This window comes from Drosophila erecta, unplaced genomic scaffold (genome assembly GCF_003286155.1).
Source record: "Drosophila erecta strain 14021-0224.00,06,07 unplaced genomic scaffold, DereRS2 tig00000021-arrow-pilon, whole genome shotgun sequence".
Taxonomy (NCBI): Eukaryota; Metazoa; Arthropoda; class Insecta; order Diptera; family Drosophilidae; genus Drosophila; species Drosophila erecta.
Window position 1 is genome coordinate 458,555 of NW_020825198.1, and position 16,225 is coordinate 474,779.

Sequence of the window (16,225 nt, forward strand, 5' to 3'; positions counted from 1 at the left end):
AGCATGCCCAAGAGGATCGACTGCGAGGGTTCTCGAAAAGTTGTGCAAATCGTTGGGCAACGAAGGGTTTCTCTCCTCAGTTTCTATTTCTATTATTTGGTTGATGTCTTCAGGGAAATATAGTTTATAAGTCACACTCGTATAGTAATAATATAGTAATACTAGTCGCCTATCTACTATGAAACCAGATCTGTCATATTTGTGATAGCTTATAATCTAGGGACCACTTACCTGCGGAGATTTGCCGGCGTTCCCATTCGCCAAATCAGCAGCAGCTGCCTCATCGACACCCATCTTGATCTTGGCCAGATCCTCGGCTGCCTCCCCCTCGTTGTTGTTTTGCGGCTGGTGTTGCATGCTGCTGTAGCAATTGTTGTTGCTAATGATGTGTCTGCCGTCGATGGCATTGCCATTGATTTGGAGCTCCATCTGCGACTGCGACTGCGAGTGCGAGTGAATCTGCATCTGTAGCTGGGTGACTCGCGAGGTGGCCGAGGTCTCCGTGAGCCTGCCGTTGGAGTTGGAATTCGAATTTGAATGCGAATTGGAGGAGGAACAGGCGCTGCTGCTGTCGTAGCTGCTGCCGTGCAGTGTTGCAATGGATGTTGCAGTTGCAGTTGCAGTTGCCGTGGCGCTGACCAGAGCCACCTTGTTCTCCTTATCGGAGTCGTCGCTGGGCGGGAGTGGTCCACCCGTGGCCGTGGTCGAGGAGATGGCTGTGGACTGCAGACCGTCCACAATCGCAGTTGCTGCTGCGGCAGTCGGTGCTGCAGTTGCTGCTGTGGCAACTTCCAATGTTGCTGCTGCTGTCGCCGTGTAGAGCCAACCTTCGTCGTCGTCATCCGTTGAGGCATCAGCCGATTTCAGTATCTGTGTGCCACGAAAGCGGCGGACGGAAAGGGAAAGGGAAAAGAGGGGGAAAACGCAATGGAACATTAAAATCCGTAGTAACGAAATTCGCCAGAGGAAAGCCAACTGAAGAAGAAACCGACGATGAAGATGAAGTGGTAGAAAATGAAGTTTAATTAGCGTTACTTGCGCAAAATGGCAAATTGTTGTGCCGGTGCACTGCCAACTGGCAACTTGCAACTTGCAACGCGATGTTGCTGCTGCTGCTGCTTCTGCTGCTGCACATGAGCAACATCTTTGAAACTTCGTTGGGTTGCCGACAACGAACGACGCCTTCTGCCTGACTTTTCTGACTTCTCCAACTGCAGCGACTTCTCTCCTTTGTCTTTCCGCTGGCAATTTATTTCCATTTCGAATGGTGACGACCTCAGCAGTTGTCAAATGTGGGAGGAAGACTGGAGTTTTGAAGGGGAGTGCTGGGGAGTCAATGGAGGCGGAGTCAAGAAGTTGTAGGCAAGTCAGGCCGACAGACAAACAAATTAAGTCTGAATGTTGTCAGCTTAGGAAGTCAAAGTACCAGATCTTGAGGGAATCTTATGTAGGCAAAAGATTCGGCAATAGTGCTTCTCTTCAAAAGCAAACTATTTCACAAATAATTGGAATTTTTGGCTTTCTGCTCCAAATTAATAATAGTGTTTGCACTCGATGGCAAAAAATCATTGCGTTCAATGATTAATGATGCTGTAGTTAATGGTGTTGGGTTAGTGAATAATGAAGACTACCGAATAAAAGAATACAAAAGTTAATTAAGAAATTGTTAGGCATGCCACTATGAATACTTTGAATACACGTTAGCTTACAAAAATGGCGAGCTATGGATGCATGCTAATTGGTTAAGAAGAGAGGGCTCTGGAAGATAGGTAGAAACCATGGTCCAGTGCTGGACGTGACCCCAACACCTCGCGAGTGGAACGAATGCCACCGATGATCGGCTGATATGTCTGACCCGTGACCGAGAGAAATCGCAGAGATCGCAGATATCCGCCACCAGAGAACGGTACTTACGTCGCCTCCAGATGCAGCTCTGCGCCGGTGGATCAGGCTCGGATCATCCTCGCTCTGGAGATCACTGCCCGCCGCGTTCCCCTGCTCGTTGTCCGTGTCCAGGTGCTTGAAGTAGAAGATCGCACAGTTCTTGGACTTGCGATTGGATCGGTTGAACTTGGAGGTGTCATTGTGGTGATGACGCGTCTTGCGCAGCCCCAAAGGCGACTTGTTCAGCTCGTGGCCGAGTCCGTGACCGAGCCCATGGCCGTGACTGGTGTTCCCATGTGAATTGGGCGTGATTACCGCCACGGCAATGTTCTTGCCGTGCGCCTTGTTGGGCAGCATTTTGCTGCCAATATTGTGATTCCGCTGCTGTAGCAACGAGTTGCTGCTGTTGGTGTTGCTGTTGCTGCTCTGGGGCATCTCAATGAGGTTAAGGACCCGTCGGGTGCTGCCCACTGTTGGGGGTAATCCTCTCCTGCTCAGCTGCTGCACCTGCTCGAAGTCACTGCTCTCTGAATCCGCCTCGAAATCCGTCAGGGTGGCTGTTCCACTGGGATTCGGGTGGCTCGCCTGCCTCCACGATCGCTTGGCAATCAGGAAGTCCACCACATCGGTGCCGAGATCAGGATCCTCGTCCTCGTCCTCCTCCTCTAGCTCCTCGTCGGCCTCATCGCCGGGCTGAATGCAAGTCAAGTGTTCGGATGGTTGGATAAGTGTTAAGTGGGTCACACAAAGGGATGTGGGTCGGGTTCTCATGGGATTCACACACTCATCAAACACATGCTCTGCCCTTCAAGTAATGCCAACTGTGGTTTTGTTTGAATATTCGTTTTTGGGATGGGAGTGCAAAATGTAGGATTTTAATACAAATTCTTTGGGTCACAAATTAAGAATTTGCTGTCAATAGGAGTCGGTTTTGGTCAATGGAATAGGGTAAGACGTTTCCCAGGGTATTTTTTATTTGAACCTTGTTGATTGCTTCTTACTGGTTTTTTGATGGTGCCCAAAAATATGAGCATACACCGGAGTTTGCCAGATCATTTGCCAAGACTTCTGTTTTTCCTTTTATGGTTGGTTTCGGATAACGTTTCTCTACGGACTGGGTTCAGGTGGGTTCTTTGGTTAGCTTGAACTGGGGGTTAGGATAGGTCAGGCTGAGAAAGTTGACAATACTAAGGGAGGCAGGGGCATGCAACTAAGCTAGGAACACAACAGAACGACAAGTCAAACAGTAACTACATACATACGACATATGCAAATCATTCAGACGAAAGGGGCATCTACCATCCAACGTGGTATGGCTTACCTTTTGAGGTGCAAGACAATCGCGTGGCTGATCCGCTGACGGCGACTTCGCTTGGGATGGGACTTGCTGTGACCGGGACTGGGACTGGGAGTGGATCTCGTCCAGGCCGCACACAATCTGGGTAGCTGCAATCTGGCAGCGCTGGAGAATGAGTTCCGCGGGGGTGGCCGACTTGGACTCGCTGTTCTCTAGATCGAGATCCGAGTTGACCTCGTTCAGATCGTCCTCGGTGGCCTCGCCCTCGTAGCCAAAGGAGTCGTCTTCGGTGTCCTCCTCTTCGTCCTCGTCGTCATCCAGACCAGTCTGCAAGGAGCGAGAAAATACATCTTAGATTGGGCAGATTCATTGGGGGATTCGGGTGCTTTGGTTCAATGAAGTTGTGAATAGAGGCACCCGTTTTTAATTGGGTTTAGTTTAAACTCGTGTGATCTTGATCTTTCTTGAGCAGCTAGCTGGGAAAATTTGCAGACCAGTCCGGTCTCCTTTTCATTTGCTCTTCCTGTTTCCATCACGTAACACTCTTCCTCCTCCATATGCTGGCTAAAATTATAATTGCTTTCAATTGTCGACACACGAAGCTCTCGCATCGGATCAGCGGGTGGACACGGACAGCAACAGGCTGGCAAACAGACAAACAGACAAATGGACAGAAAAGCAGAGACAGGGAGACAAACTGGCAAACACTTGGCCAGACAGATGTCAGATAAGCTGAGAGGCGAGAAAGAGTTGGTATACCCTCTCCAAATGTTGGGATTCGCCGTGGGCCTTTCCAAACTACAGTTTTCTATAATTTCATCTACAAAAATTATAATAAGCTAGCTTAAGCAATTTGCCAACTCCCATCCTTAAAAGTAGTTCATTGGAAAATTGACCTTTTAACTCTTAGATTTTCCATTTCGAGAATGTAGCTGATAAATATGTTCAGAATTATTCGAGGAAGAGTAATCAAGTCGTCGTATCTCCCAAGTCTCCCCTCTAATTTACCCTTTTCTTTTTCCATGTCCACGCCCACACAAGTGGGTGAGTGAGTGAGCGGTGGGCAGGCGTCTAAAGAGGCCTTGATGGCATTTCAAATATGTTTCGCTTTTCACCAGAACTGCTGGGGAATAGACAAACCGTGGCACAACCTCAAGTGACCTTGGGCCATCCGCGAGTGCTGCCCCTTCGCTTTCCGCGATCTGAACTACACACAGAAATGTTGTCTTAACACTCTGCAAAATAAAACTAACGAAATTCCACAATTAACCCAAGAGACCTCACCCCTGGCGATCAGCAATCAGCTGTGGAATGGCTTTTATGGCCATCAGATGCTTTGGCTGCGCAATTTAGTGTTTTCGCCTTCTCGGATTTGCGTAATTCGCGTTGTTCGGATACAAGTTTCCGACCAAATCCCGTGGAGGCCGCCCGAAGGTCGCCTCAACATCTGAAGAAGCTTGTTCTCCACGGACGAGATCCAGCGATTATGTGGCTAATTGTCCAGATGATTTATGGCCGGGAATTGCTTATGCACCTCTCGCTTGGCGCCATTTGATTGTGTCTGTTTATGGTAAACAGAGGCAGAGGCAGAGGCACTGGGTTATCGAGCAACAAAGAGGTGAAAATGGGATGTGTAAATGGACCAGGCCATTTTAAAGTGTTGTAAATAAACAGGGAAGTAAGAGAAGGCCAGGCAGGCCATCAAAAGAGATGGTGGGTAAACAAATAGCGGGTCAGCCAAAAGTGCACAGCGAATCTACGAATTCAAAGCGTTTGGGAGAGATCAAGAAATGTATAGATACATTTTTATTTCAAAATCATGGGCCATAGAAGCAATCTATCCGTATCAGTTTCATCTGCATCAAAGAGATTTTACTGATCCATCAACGATAGGTTGATAGCCTTTTACTTTTCCCAACCAACTGGATCTGATCTGGTTCGAAGCTTTCTCCAAATTAGCATTTCCAAACACCCGCATTTTGTGATGCAACATTGGATCAGAGAACTAATTTTCTTTTATTTGTGTCTCCCCTGCGTCACGCTTTCATCTGCTTTGCTTGTCCAATCTCTTAATCCAATGAAAAACTAATTAAGGGGAACAACTCCGTTGACAAAACGGTACAAGTTGAGAACCTACATAGCCAACAAGAAATCCCTAAGAAATCTGGCTAGGGAACCGCAGACTACCCACAGTGCTGGATGGTATACACATATTTATGTTCTTATTATGCCAGAGTCGGGACAGGCTGGAAAGAGAATTACAGAACCTGGACACGCCTTCCACTTCCACGCGCCTCCACTTAACTGGAAATAAAGTTCATCTTGACGCACTTCAGCAGAACTCTTATTTTGGAAAAGGGAAAAATGGGAAAGGTGGAGGAACGTGTTGTTCCCATCGCTTAGCACCTTGTTTGCACCCAGATCACACTTGGATTTCCATTCAGATGCGGATCTCAGCAGCTCACGCAACTCCTGGCCATGTCACAATTTTAGAGCGATAAGAAGCGATGTGTCTTGAGTGAAGTGTGGGAAATGATCCTACAATGGCTACTGTGTCTCTATGCTTTCCATTTGAAACTTACGAATTTCTCACACGCCAGCGATTAATTATCGCTAAACGCTGCCATATCGGCGATATCTGGTTATTATATTTTATATGGGAGGGGAGCAGAGGGGCAGGTGTTCATTAGCATGTGCTTGTATGACTGTTATTATCGTGCAATAAAAACGTGAGTTGCATTCGTCTGGCGTTGGCTCATTTTCTATTTGTGCCGGACTTTTCCACGGACATATCAAATGCAAAGAAGCGAGATTGCGGGGTTTCTGTGGAGTTGATCGATGGGTTTTGCCAGAAAGAGGAGTATTAAAGTGCATTTCAGTTTTTAGAGCTATCAAATTTATGGAGAAATGAATAGACCCGGCAGTTTATCAAATAGTTAGTAAACGTTTGACATGTATCCATCCATAAAGTTTAAATTGGTAATGTCGTTTTTAGTATTTATATTTCGCTAGGACAATAATGGGAAATGATTCTATTTTAGAAACACAAACTCGCCATTAACTTGTTAATATACGACTCCCCCTTCATTAGCCCCTCAAATTTTCGGTAAACCCAGCGAAATTTCGCAACAATTACTCAATTCGGCACAAAGCATTCAATGAATTTTAATCCAGCGTTGACAACGGCAACAACACAGCCGGCAAGGCGACTCCGACTCGACTCCGAGTGGAAAAACTCCCAATGGCGCGACAAAATTGCAGACACAAAACACCAACAATAGCAATAACATCGCCATCGGCCGCGTTGACAACCCGCAGCACCGACAACAACAATTGGCCAGCGAGAGCAACATGAGCGGCATGAAAACTCGGAGTCATATGGAAAGCGGGCAACATGCGGCACCAGCCCCTCGTCGTGCACCACCCCCTAAAACAGCAACAACCCACAGCAGCGACAATATTATTACTTTCATTGTTGTTGCTGGTGTTGCTGGGGCACGGCAAACATTTCCTGGTACAGCAGCCACTTGGACGTCTACAATTTAGCTCAACTATTACAAATCGCATTAGAGGCTAAATTTAGCAGGGCAGCGGCAAGCAGCAAGCTGCAAACTGCAAGTTGCAAGCATCCAAGTCGCAGCAACATCTGCAGCAGCAGCAGCGCGCAACTTCGACCAGCCGGCGGCCACAGTTTGCATGTTTCCACTTAGACCCCTGCCAATTCTCGTTCTCGCTGCCTGACCCTAATCTGCGGACAGTGCAACATGTTGCCGCCGCACTCGGGGCTCCATGATGAGCGATGCGGCGTGGGTGCTGCCCACGCCCACCATTCCGCCGTTCCGGCATCCCAGCAAACAGCCCACGCAGGAGATGCTAATGCCCGGTTCCTGGCCACGCAATCGCTCATAATTGCAGGTTGCAGGCGGATTGGCAGTTCCTTAACCTAATGCCATCTAAGGAAGGACAAGATATACAAATCATTGCAATGCCTTTTCGTTACACCTTTAAGGTGTTGCTGACAGAATGGAAATGAAATATTGACAATTGCAGGCGAATTTCATTCAATGCAAAGGCGCGAACGAACAAAAGTCGCGAGTTGACATTTGGCAAATGTCAATTTGAGTAAGGTTGCTGGCAGCACAATAAGCCGCATTTGAAGATGTCGCGGTTGCGCCACACGACACCGCAGCAACATGTTGCTGCTCTCATTTGTTTGGATGCGGCGCTGGGCAACTGGGAATCGGAATCGACTCACTATTGATCCTCGACTTTCCCAGCCAGCAGTCGATTGATATGGGAATGTGGCACGTTGAACCAACAGCTGCTGGCAATTTGCTTTTGTTGATCGTTCATTGTTGTTGTTCTGGCTTTTCTTTATGGCTTTTCCCGGCGCTCATAAATCAGTGGCCCAGAAAGCCAATGTGTGCGATCACAGATCGCAGATCGAAAATCCCCAATCTCATCCGCGATAATGCGCTACTCCTCCGGTGATCCATCAGGCTGGCATAAAATAATGAACCATTTAGGTGGCAGCGATGATTAGTCGGGGCCATTCCGCTGAAAGGAAACCCCCAGGATCATTACGCCGCAATCTGTCATTATCCAAGCCAGAAACTAGAGCGGCTAACGGTTTGGCTTAGTCTGCATTATAAAACCATTTTTAGAGCCACCCAACTTTTTCCTGCGGCCGCTCAGTTTCCCATTACATGTGGCCCAGTTTTTGTGCGGGCCATTAAAGTTTTTTTTTATAATTCACTAAGGAGAATCCGCCTGAAACTAAGATAACGATTTGGAAATATCCAATTGTTTGTCTTCCGCGTTTAATCTCAAATTGTGGGTGTGTCCACGCCTTGTTTCCACAGATTTTACATAATTATTGTGATTTAAAGTCGAGCTGCTTTCCGGGCACGCCGGCAAGCAACCTGCAACCTGCAACCAGCAACTTGCAACTTGCAACTCGCAACATGTGTAAGCAATCATCATGCATAAATTGCAGTTCCGATTCGATTCCGACGTGACTGCCAGCAAAATGGCCGGCCACTCCCCTCCGCCTCCAATTGTCAATTATTATGCGATTTGCATTCACTCATTTTAAAGCCTGGTTTTGTGGTTCACAGCAGAGGGGAACCAAAGAAATTTGCATATTTCGTTTTCAGATATCTTTTCTTTCTTTTTTGGGTGTGGACCTGTGGACTTGCGGACTGGTAGCAAGTTTGGGGATTGATTTATGTCGGTATTTGATTGATGTCTGCTGGTTAGCAAACCACTTTGCCGTGTTGCCGTGTTGTTGCACTGATGATGGCCAATTAAGTATATAAATATTTGATCATACCCCATTGATGGACGCTAATTGGTCGATGGAAACACTGGCCAATTAGTAATATTAGAAAAATGATGACAGTTTCAAGGCCCCAAGAAGTCAACTTGATTTCCGCACAGTCTCCCACTCGACAGACTCGATGGATTCCCAAGATCGTTTCTCTTTCAACCGACAGCTGTTTCCCAGCCTCCCGTGCAACCTTCAACTCGCTGAAAAGCAGCCAAAGGTCTCGTGGTCCCAGTCCACTAAACAAACACAATTTCCCAAGAATAAACAACACAATCCAAGGGAAAACGAGGAGGTTCGGGCGAGATATAATAACAATAATAGCAACCATAATGCGGCATAATTCAATGCAATTCAACTGCATTTGTTTATTGAACTTCTTCTGGCTGCCACTTGCAACATGTTGCCAGAGACCAAGTGTGGGAAACAAAGCGACGCCGTGGAAAAGATGCAACAAAGGAAAACATCTCGGAAAATACATAAATTCAAGCGTGTAAGAAAGAGAGTTGCGGAGCGCAGAACATGCTTTATCATCACTTTTCACCTATTAGGCATAAGTAGATTACGTAGATTTAAATTGAAACACTAACCTTTTATCAACACAAATAGTGGTATCAAAAAATTGGTAAGGGTATCAGGAAATCGGCCAAGCAAGCCATCCTTTCTTCTTGGTTTCTTGTGTGTTTTCAACAGTTCAGGCACGTCGTAGATTTGATTTGGTTTATTTCCATTTGCCCTGCTCAGCTCATTTCGGTCACTTTCATTTGGTTTCGGCGCTGATTTTCGAGCTGATTTCGGAGTTTACCGTCTTGCCGATGACTTTTCTGAACTCTGCAGTTGGGGGCGCATAAATTTCACTTTTACTTTTCGCAGTTTCTGATTTTTATATTGCTTAGATACAACTATAAATGCATTTCTTTATGGCAGCTACTTAGGTTTAACCCCACTGATGAAGCAGCGGGCAAGTAGTTAGGGTGCAAGCCGTGAGTTTATTACGGCATTTGCTAAATGGGGGCACCGAGCGAAACAATTTTCGATTAGTACCGCAGCGGGGTTTTAGCCCACCCTATGCAGATCGCATTTTCTCTGAGTGCAAGCACTTGTGACATTTCGCTAGTCGTTTTCATGGCATCGCCTTCGTTTGAAGTCCAGCCACGGCCCGAATGGCCCAGCTAATCTCCTTTGACCAGAAATTGGATGCATGGCAAATGTGGAGCAGCGAAGTGCCCCGCGGCCAAAACGAGCTGAATGTGGCCAGGAAAGTGTTGAAAATTGCCAACTGGATCGGCCCACATAGAGATTGGCCACGGTCGGATCCCGGGGGGATGCAAATTATTGCATCAGCGAGGCAGTGGAAAATGAAATTGTTTGTGCAGCAACGAGCAAAATCTAAAAATCTAGGAGGTGCACCGCGGAAGGGGTGGATAAAAGTCCGCTCGAGGCGCACTCAAATGAAGCGGTTCGCAAGCCAAAAAAAGAAGAAAACAGAAAAAAAGGCTAACTGCCCCACAGCCGCAGGTCTGACGATAGGCGCGGGAAGAAAGCCCAGAAGACTATGTGTGGGTCAGAAGACGCCTCTGCCAGTGCGTGTCTTGAATGAATTATTTGTGCCACTAAGCCCGGCACGAGACCAGAGCATTTGGCGCTTCCTACTCGGCAAATTACCCACAATTAAGAGGGGTGCATGAAAAACGCTCTCCACTTACCCGGCAAAAAGAGGGGCAGAGAACTTTAACCAGGAAGTTAGGAAAGCTTAGAGCTGCGAGGAGGATCCAACCATCCATCCATCCACACCCGTTGCTGGCAGGAAACTAGGCCAGCGTGTCTATGAGGCGAAATTGACTTTCACTGCATCTAGACACGAAACGGATGCCACAAGAGGAACAGAACAGATCGGCGAACTAGAAGGGGAATGCAATTGCGCAGATGGCGAGGGGAAAAGGAAGTGCTCATCGGCTGGGGGATCTGGGAGCCAAGTCGGCTAGGCTATGTGACTTCGAACACTCTTTCGTAATGGAACATTCTTCACTTTCAGTTCTTTCACCTTCCCATCGAACAGGAACCAAGCGGACACACCTTTATAAGACACCAACACACCATCTTTCATCTTTCTCGCTAGTTCGCCTCACTATTCAATCGCAATGCTGTGCACTTCAGCGCTTTCCCAATACATTTTTTGTCGCATTGCCGGCATTTTCACTAAATGAATTAATTAAATCGCTCGCAGCCGAGTTATACTAAAACGTAATTAGAAATTTCCACAATTGGCACTGCGAGGCGATGAACGGCAAGCGAACCAGCAGGGAAAGCGGCGCCAAATGCATTTTCTTTCTTTCCAAGAATCCCTGGCATCTCGCATGCATTTCCCTTGCCGGCTGGGAGTTTCTTTTTCTTTTTTTTTTAGCCAAGATAATCCGAAGTGACAAAAGTCGCTGGCAGACCAAGGGCACCAAGGTTATTTTCGGAAAATCCCTAATCGATTCAAGTTCATGTGGCTGAGCCATAAATTAGTGCGATATACGTTGGTTGTGTACGATACTTGGTATTTCAAGAATGCATAATTTATGCTCTTACTTTAAACTTAAAAAGCCAGGGGAAAATATTGACTATCAAGACAGAGGAATCAAGGGCTAGGAATCAATGTACTGAGAAGGTGAGTTTTGGAAACTTACCGCTGTGGAACTGCGCTTGCTGAGCAGATTATCCAGGCACAACTGCAGCTCGAACGCCTTCAGATACAAGAGATGGTAGCGATCCCTAAGTCGCTCCAAGTTACCCTCCCCCTTCTTGGACGGGTGGGTGCCACTTGGAGGCGGGGCAGCTGCTGCGGTTCCTATTCCTATGGGTGTGGCCAGCGGATCGGAGGCGAAACCACTGCTCAGGCTGCTCGACTTTGTGGCCGATTCGCTGGTTGACTCACTGGAGCAGTTGCTGGTCAATGAGGCGGGTTGCTGACTCGACAGTTGCTGCTGCTGCTGTTGCTGCTGCTGTTGGAGTTGCTGCTCCTTTTTGGCGGCCTGAATGCAAGAGCTCACCACTCGAGCGTGTGATGCAATTTCATGGTACAACACCTGGAATCAAAAAGAGAGCGCACAGAAAGGGAAATTAAAAAGGTGCTCGTTGGGTTCAACTTATGTGGCTAACATGACGTATACTTGATATGCCCAGGCTGCTAATTGATTAGGCAAACAATGCCCGAAAGGGAAGGGTTTGAGGTGAAAGGGTGGAGTTGCGGCAAGAGAAAGGCTTGTCCGCAAAGGATATTGTTACAAAGTGTTGCGAACCACATTAAAGTTATGTTGGAAATAAGCGTTGCTGTACAATGCATGAATGGCTTTATTTCTCAGTTGCATTGCCCAATTGAAAAGCTAAATGTCCGCTAACCGTCGTATTATTAAAATCAATTAGCAAATCAACTTTGCTTAACCCCTTTAAATGTAAAATGGTCTTTCCGTTAAGCCGAAACTTTAATGCCGCATTATCTGCAAGATTTGCAATTCCTGCAACAGCGTTTACCGCCCATCTGCAGCGATATGGCATCGCTCATTTGTCATTTTAACAGCTGCCGGGCCTTGACTTTATCCCCATCAGCCCCATCCGCATCCAGCGGATCCACCTCCAGGCAAAGGTCAAGCTGGAAAAGTCCCACGCATTGCATAAGCTCTGCCATTGTTCCATGATTAATCACACAGAAAGGGGGAGAAGAAAGATTTTCCGCACAGAGCGATATTCAATTTATCAAACATCAAGAAAATAATTACAAGACAATTGACGCCAAGGGGTCAGAAGGGGAAAGGTGGGCGTGACACCCAGTGACACCCACACATGCGAGCCATGGAAACTCCCAAGCGGGCTTCCACAATCTGGACATTGATCTCCATACAAACAGTTTAACCCGGCGAACTCTTGCATCACCGCCGACCAAATGCGAAAAATCAACAAAAGGTGCGCAAAGTTGAAATTAGAAATCGATAAGTTGGGGGAAAAGCAGGCACTTTTGGAGCCAACCTCTTCACCCCAAAGTGTTCAGAGTGTCCAAAGCACGGACATTTATTTATGGCCCCGGACACATCCTTACTCAAATCGCCAAGAGCCTGGAGCCCACAGCCCCTCGATCGAACCCAAACGAAGCCCAATGCAAACATACATTTTCATTTTCACCTGCTTGAGCTTGAGATCTTCATTGAACTCCAAATCGTTGACTCCCTTTCGGCACTGGCAAATTGAAATGTCACACAGATTGGGGTTCACTTCGAGAAATGGCAAATTTATGAAAATGATTTTCTTGGACAGACAGACAGCTTCCCCTTCCCTGCTCCTGCTCTTGATTTACCTTCAGTAATGGCCAAATTGACACTCAAAGGCAGCTGCCACAAAACCTCTCGCAAAGTCACCTCTTGCAACTCCACTGTGCCATTTTCTGCTTGAAGAATGATCCGAGAAAGCGACGGCGCTGCGAGAAAGATTTATGGGGAAGCCTTGGCAAATCTTCCCCCTCCCTTGGAGACGGGGAAAAGCGGGAAAGTTTTGACAGGCTGCCTGGGATTTTTCTCCTTTTTTCGGTGGGTTACTTTTACCGCCATCGTATATTTCTGTGCAGTAAAATTAATTATATTGGGGGAACTTAATAATTTATTTAATAACTTATTCGAGTTGAAGGCTGCACAAGGAGTTTGGCAAATTTTAAAAGCATTTTTCAAACGCCATTTTGGGACTTGGCCAAGCCAAGCAATTTTCTGCATCAAATTGTTTTGCATTATGATTTTATCATTATAGCTAATTACAAGACTGCAGAAACAAAAGAATTCTGATCGGCACAGCGACTCGGCTCATTTTCAGAGGCTTGGCCTCCTTGGTTAGCTAAATAGGTAAATAAACTTAACCAGCTTAGCCAAGTCGAGTCATCGGAGAAGAGCGCCTCTGGCACAGAACCAACTTTGCAAATAGATGGGAAGTAAGCCCTCTTCGCAGGCGGAGTGGGAGTGCAGACGCAAAAGCGAGGAGGATCAGGAGAGGCAGGTGTGGGCTGCTTATTTGCGATACTTGAGGCTCATTACCAGAACTGAAGACCACAGACCGAAGAACCGAAGCTCCGCAGCCCAGACCAAGACCCAACCCTAGCAGCCAGCCAAAACCACAACATTGTGTCTTTTTTGGAGGAACGCCTTTCTCTTTGTCTTCGGTCTCGGCTCCACTACAACCGAAAGCCAAGCGATCCGGGCCCAAACTGAGGTGAACCACTCCCAATCTTGGCACGACTCCGAGGTCTGGGCAGTGCCTCAATGCATTTGCCGCCACCCACCCACTTGGGGAGCGCTGGAAATATGAGAATTTAGAATGCAGAACTTTATGCAAAGTTCGTGACTAATCTCCGCCGGCTGAACTTGAGGAGCAGCCGTCTTTTTATTATTTTTATTATTTTCTGCGCGCCAGCCTCTCGAGAGGTCTCAAGATTATTGGCGAGCGTAGGAAATAATAAAAGAAATCAGGGAAAACAAATTGAAGTCAGTGCGAAGTTCTCTAGATTGAAATCTGATGCAAAAAACAAAAAAAATAAAACAGCACGAGCGAATGGCAAGAAAAGTGAATGTGTTGGGGTGTGAAAGTGCTGGAAAAAACACTCCATTTCAGAGCATGAATTGACAGAAATTGCGGCTTAAACAAGAGCTTTAAATAGGTTCTGGGAACTGGGAACTGAGAATGAAGCCGAAACGAAAGGATATTGATTTTGCAGGCACCAAAAAGATTGCCAGTTTTGAAACCAATTTTTTAAAGATTAATTTCCATATTTGTATTTCCTTCACAATTTAAAATCTTTCCATAATTAATACCCTCGTTGATAGATTGCATTCCTCTTAACGCATTAAAAAATTAGTTTTCCCCTTGACTTTTTATTGCCAGCTGGCTAATTGTTTTTCTGGGCCGAATCTGCCCATTTTTCTCTACTTAGTCACGCGAATTGCAACACATTTTTAGGCACTATTGGAATTCACAGTGTCTTCCAAAAGTCTGCCTACCAAATCACATTTTCCCTGCTTTTCCTCGCGCTGCTCACACATGCGAAATGTTCATCGCCCCGCGGAATCGGTCAGCATAAGTTCCTCTAATGCGTTGGCTATTTTTGTATTTTTACCAGCCGCAACTCAATAGAAACTGTGTGCTGGGCGCGTCGCGTATCTGTATCTCTATCTATATCTCTGTATCTCGGATGTCTGCGGCCGAGGTTCGTTGACTCAGCGAGACTGTTGTTGTAACTCGGCGTGGTTGAGAATGACCAAAGAATTGAGCAATCGGCTTTCGGCTTTGGGCTGTGTGTATAAAAAAGCCAAAAGCAACAATGGCCCACCGAATCGTACATTCATTATCGGAAATGTCAGTGCGTGACCTCGACCGCGTTTTTAGAATTTTACAATTTGGGCTTACATTATATTGGCTTGCTGTCCCAGGCAACGCCTTCAGATTCGCCAGAGGTTGATTATGAATAGAATCTTAAAGAATTCTATAAATTAACAAAAGACATTATTTAGTGTCGGCAACTGGGCAACTGTGGCGATTAAAGGCTTGAAAGGCGTGTCGAAAACGTGGGTATGTCATTTGCCCAAAGATTATGAATGAATAAATAGCTGTAAGGGCCAGTTCTTCAACTAAAACTCGCCTTCAAACACTTTTGAAAGCCTATCAAATTGGCATAAATCTCTTCCCAGAAGAAATCAAATTTATAGCCAATTTTTTCGAAGCAGGAACACGACAACAACCCAAATTCCACCCAGAAATGTCTTATAGAGAACATTTCCAAGATGTCACATAAATTGGGAACGCACGAACAAAAAATAAATTCTCTGTTTGTACGTTTTCTATTCGCTTCCTTTTTCTTTTTGCAAACATTTTTATGTGAAGTAGTCACGACATTTGGAACACTTCCAAATCGGCCTAAAAATAGAGTTCAACGAAATAGAATTAGACGAAAATCAGGCAGCGACTCTAATTACCCAAGAAAATCTGGGAGCTAGAAGGGGAGAGAGAGCGTTGATAAACACAAACGGAAAGGAGGAGGAGACAAACAAATTGACAAAGTCCGGGAAAAGCAGATGAAGATGAAGATGCTCTCGAAATGGGCTGGCTTTTCCAGGTTGAAAGACGACCCCGAAAGTGCAATTAATCAGCTGACCCAAAAAACCACTCACAGTTCTCCAGTTTCCACTAGAGGAATTGATGTCGTCGACGTGCCGTGACCAAATGCATCGGGAATTATCTCGGCCGGGCGGGTAAGCCTCTTTGAAGATCCCGAGATCCCGCGAATGTGTGAAGTTGAGTCGGGAGACGCAGTTAAAGCCCGACCTGGCCTATTGAGTAACCAACTTCGGACAAGGAGTTTTGGGTTAGCAGGGGCTTCTGAATATGAATCTGAGTCTGAACACCGTTGACATAATCACGTCCGAGTGTCACGTTCAACTCTTCGCCGGCGACAAAGATGATGGCCGGAATCCCGTCTCGTCTCGTCTCGCTTTTTGGCTTTGTTGGCATCACGTTCTTGGGTCGGAGCCATGGGCCAGAGAACAAGTTTGCCGCTTTGTCGTGGCAATCGCTGTGCTCATTGTGGTCTCATTAGAAACATGTTACATGGAAACTGATTACGAAATTGCTCAACTGCCTCTGGCCGGGCGACTTTAACTGTTTTTCGTGATTATTTTCGATGAAATTAGGGAAAACATATTTTG

General features: G+C 46.4%; 1 protein-coding gene across 4 annotated transcripts in view; it reads right to left on the bottom strand.

The window, feature by feature from the left end:
- Positions 1-16,225, bottom strand: part of LOC6545162 — a 115,241-nt gene that overhangs the window by 24,794 nt on the left and 74,222 nt on the right. For 3 of the 4 annotated variants that reach the window (XM_001970988.3, XM_015158087.2, XM_026977512.1), the window contains 4 exons: positions 11,180-11,578; positions 3,206-3,508; positions 1,915-2,577; positions 232-870 (listed from right to left, as the gene is read on the bottom strand). In XM_001970988.3, the coding sequence (XP_001971024.1) occupies positions 232-870; positions 1,915-2,577; positions 3,206-3,508; positions 11,180-11,578 (2,004 nt within the window). The remainder of the gene's footprint in view (positions 1-231; positions 871-1,914; positions 2,578-3,205; positions 3,509-11,179; positions 11,579-16,225) is intronic. The other variant, XM_015158085.2, reaches the window with a different exon arrangement.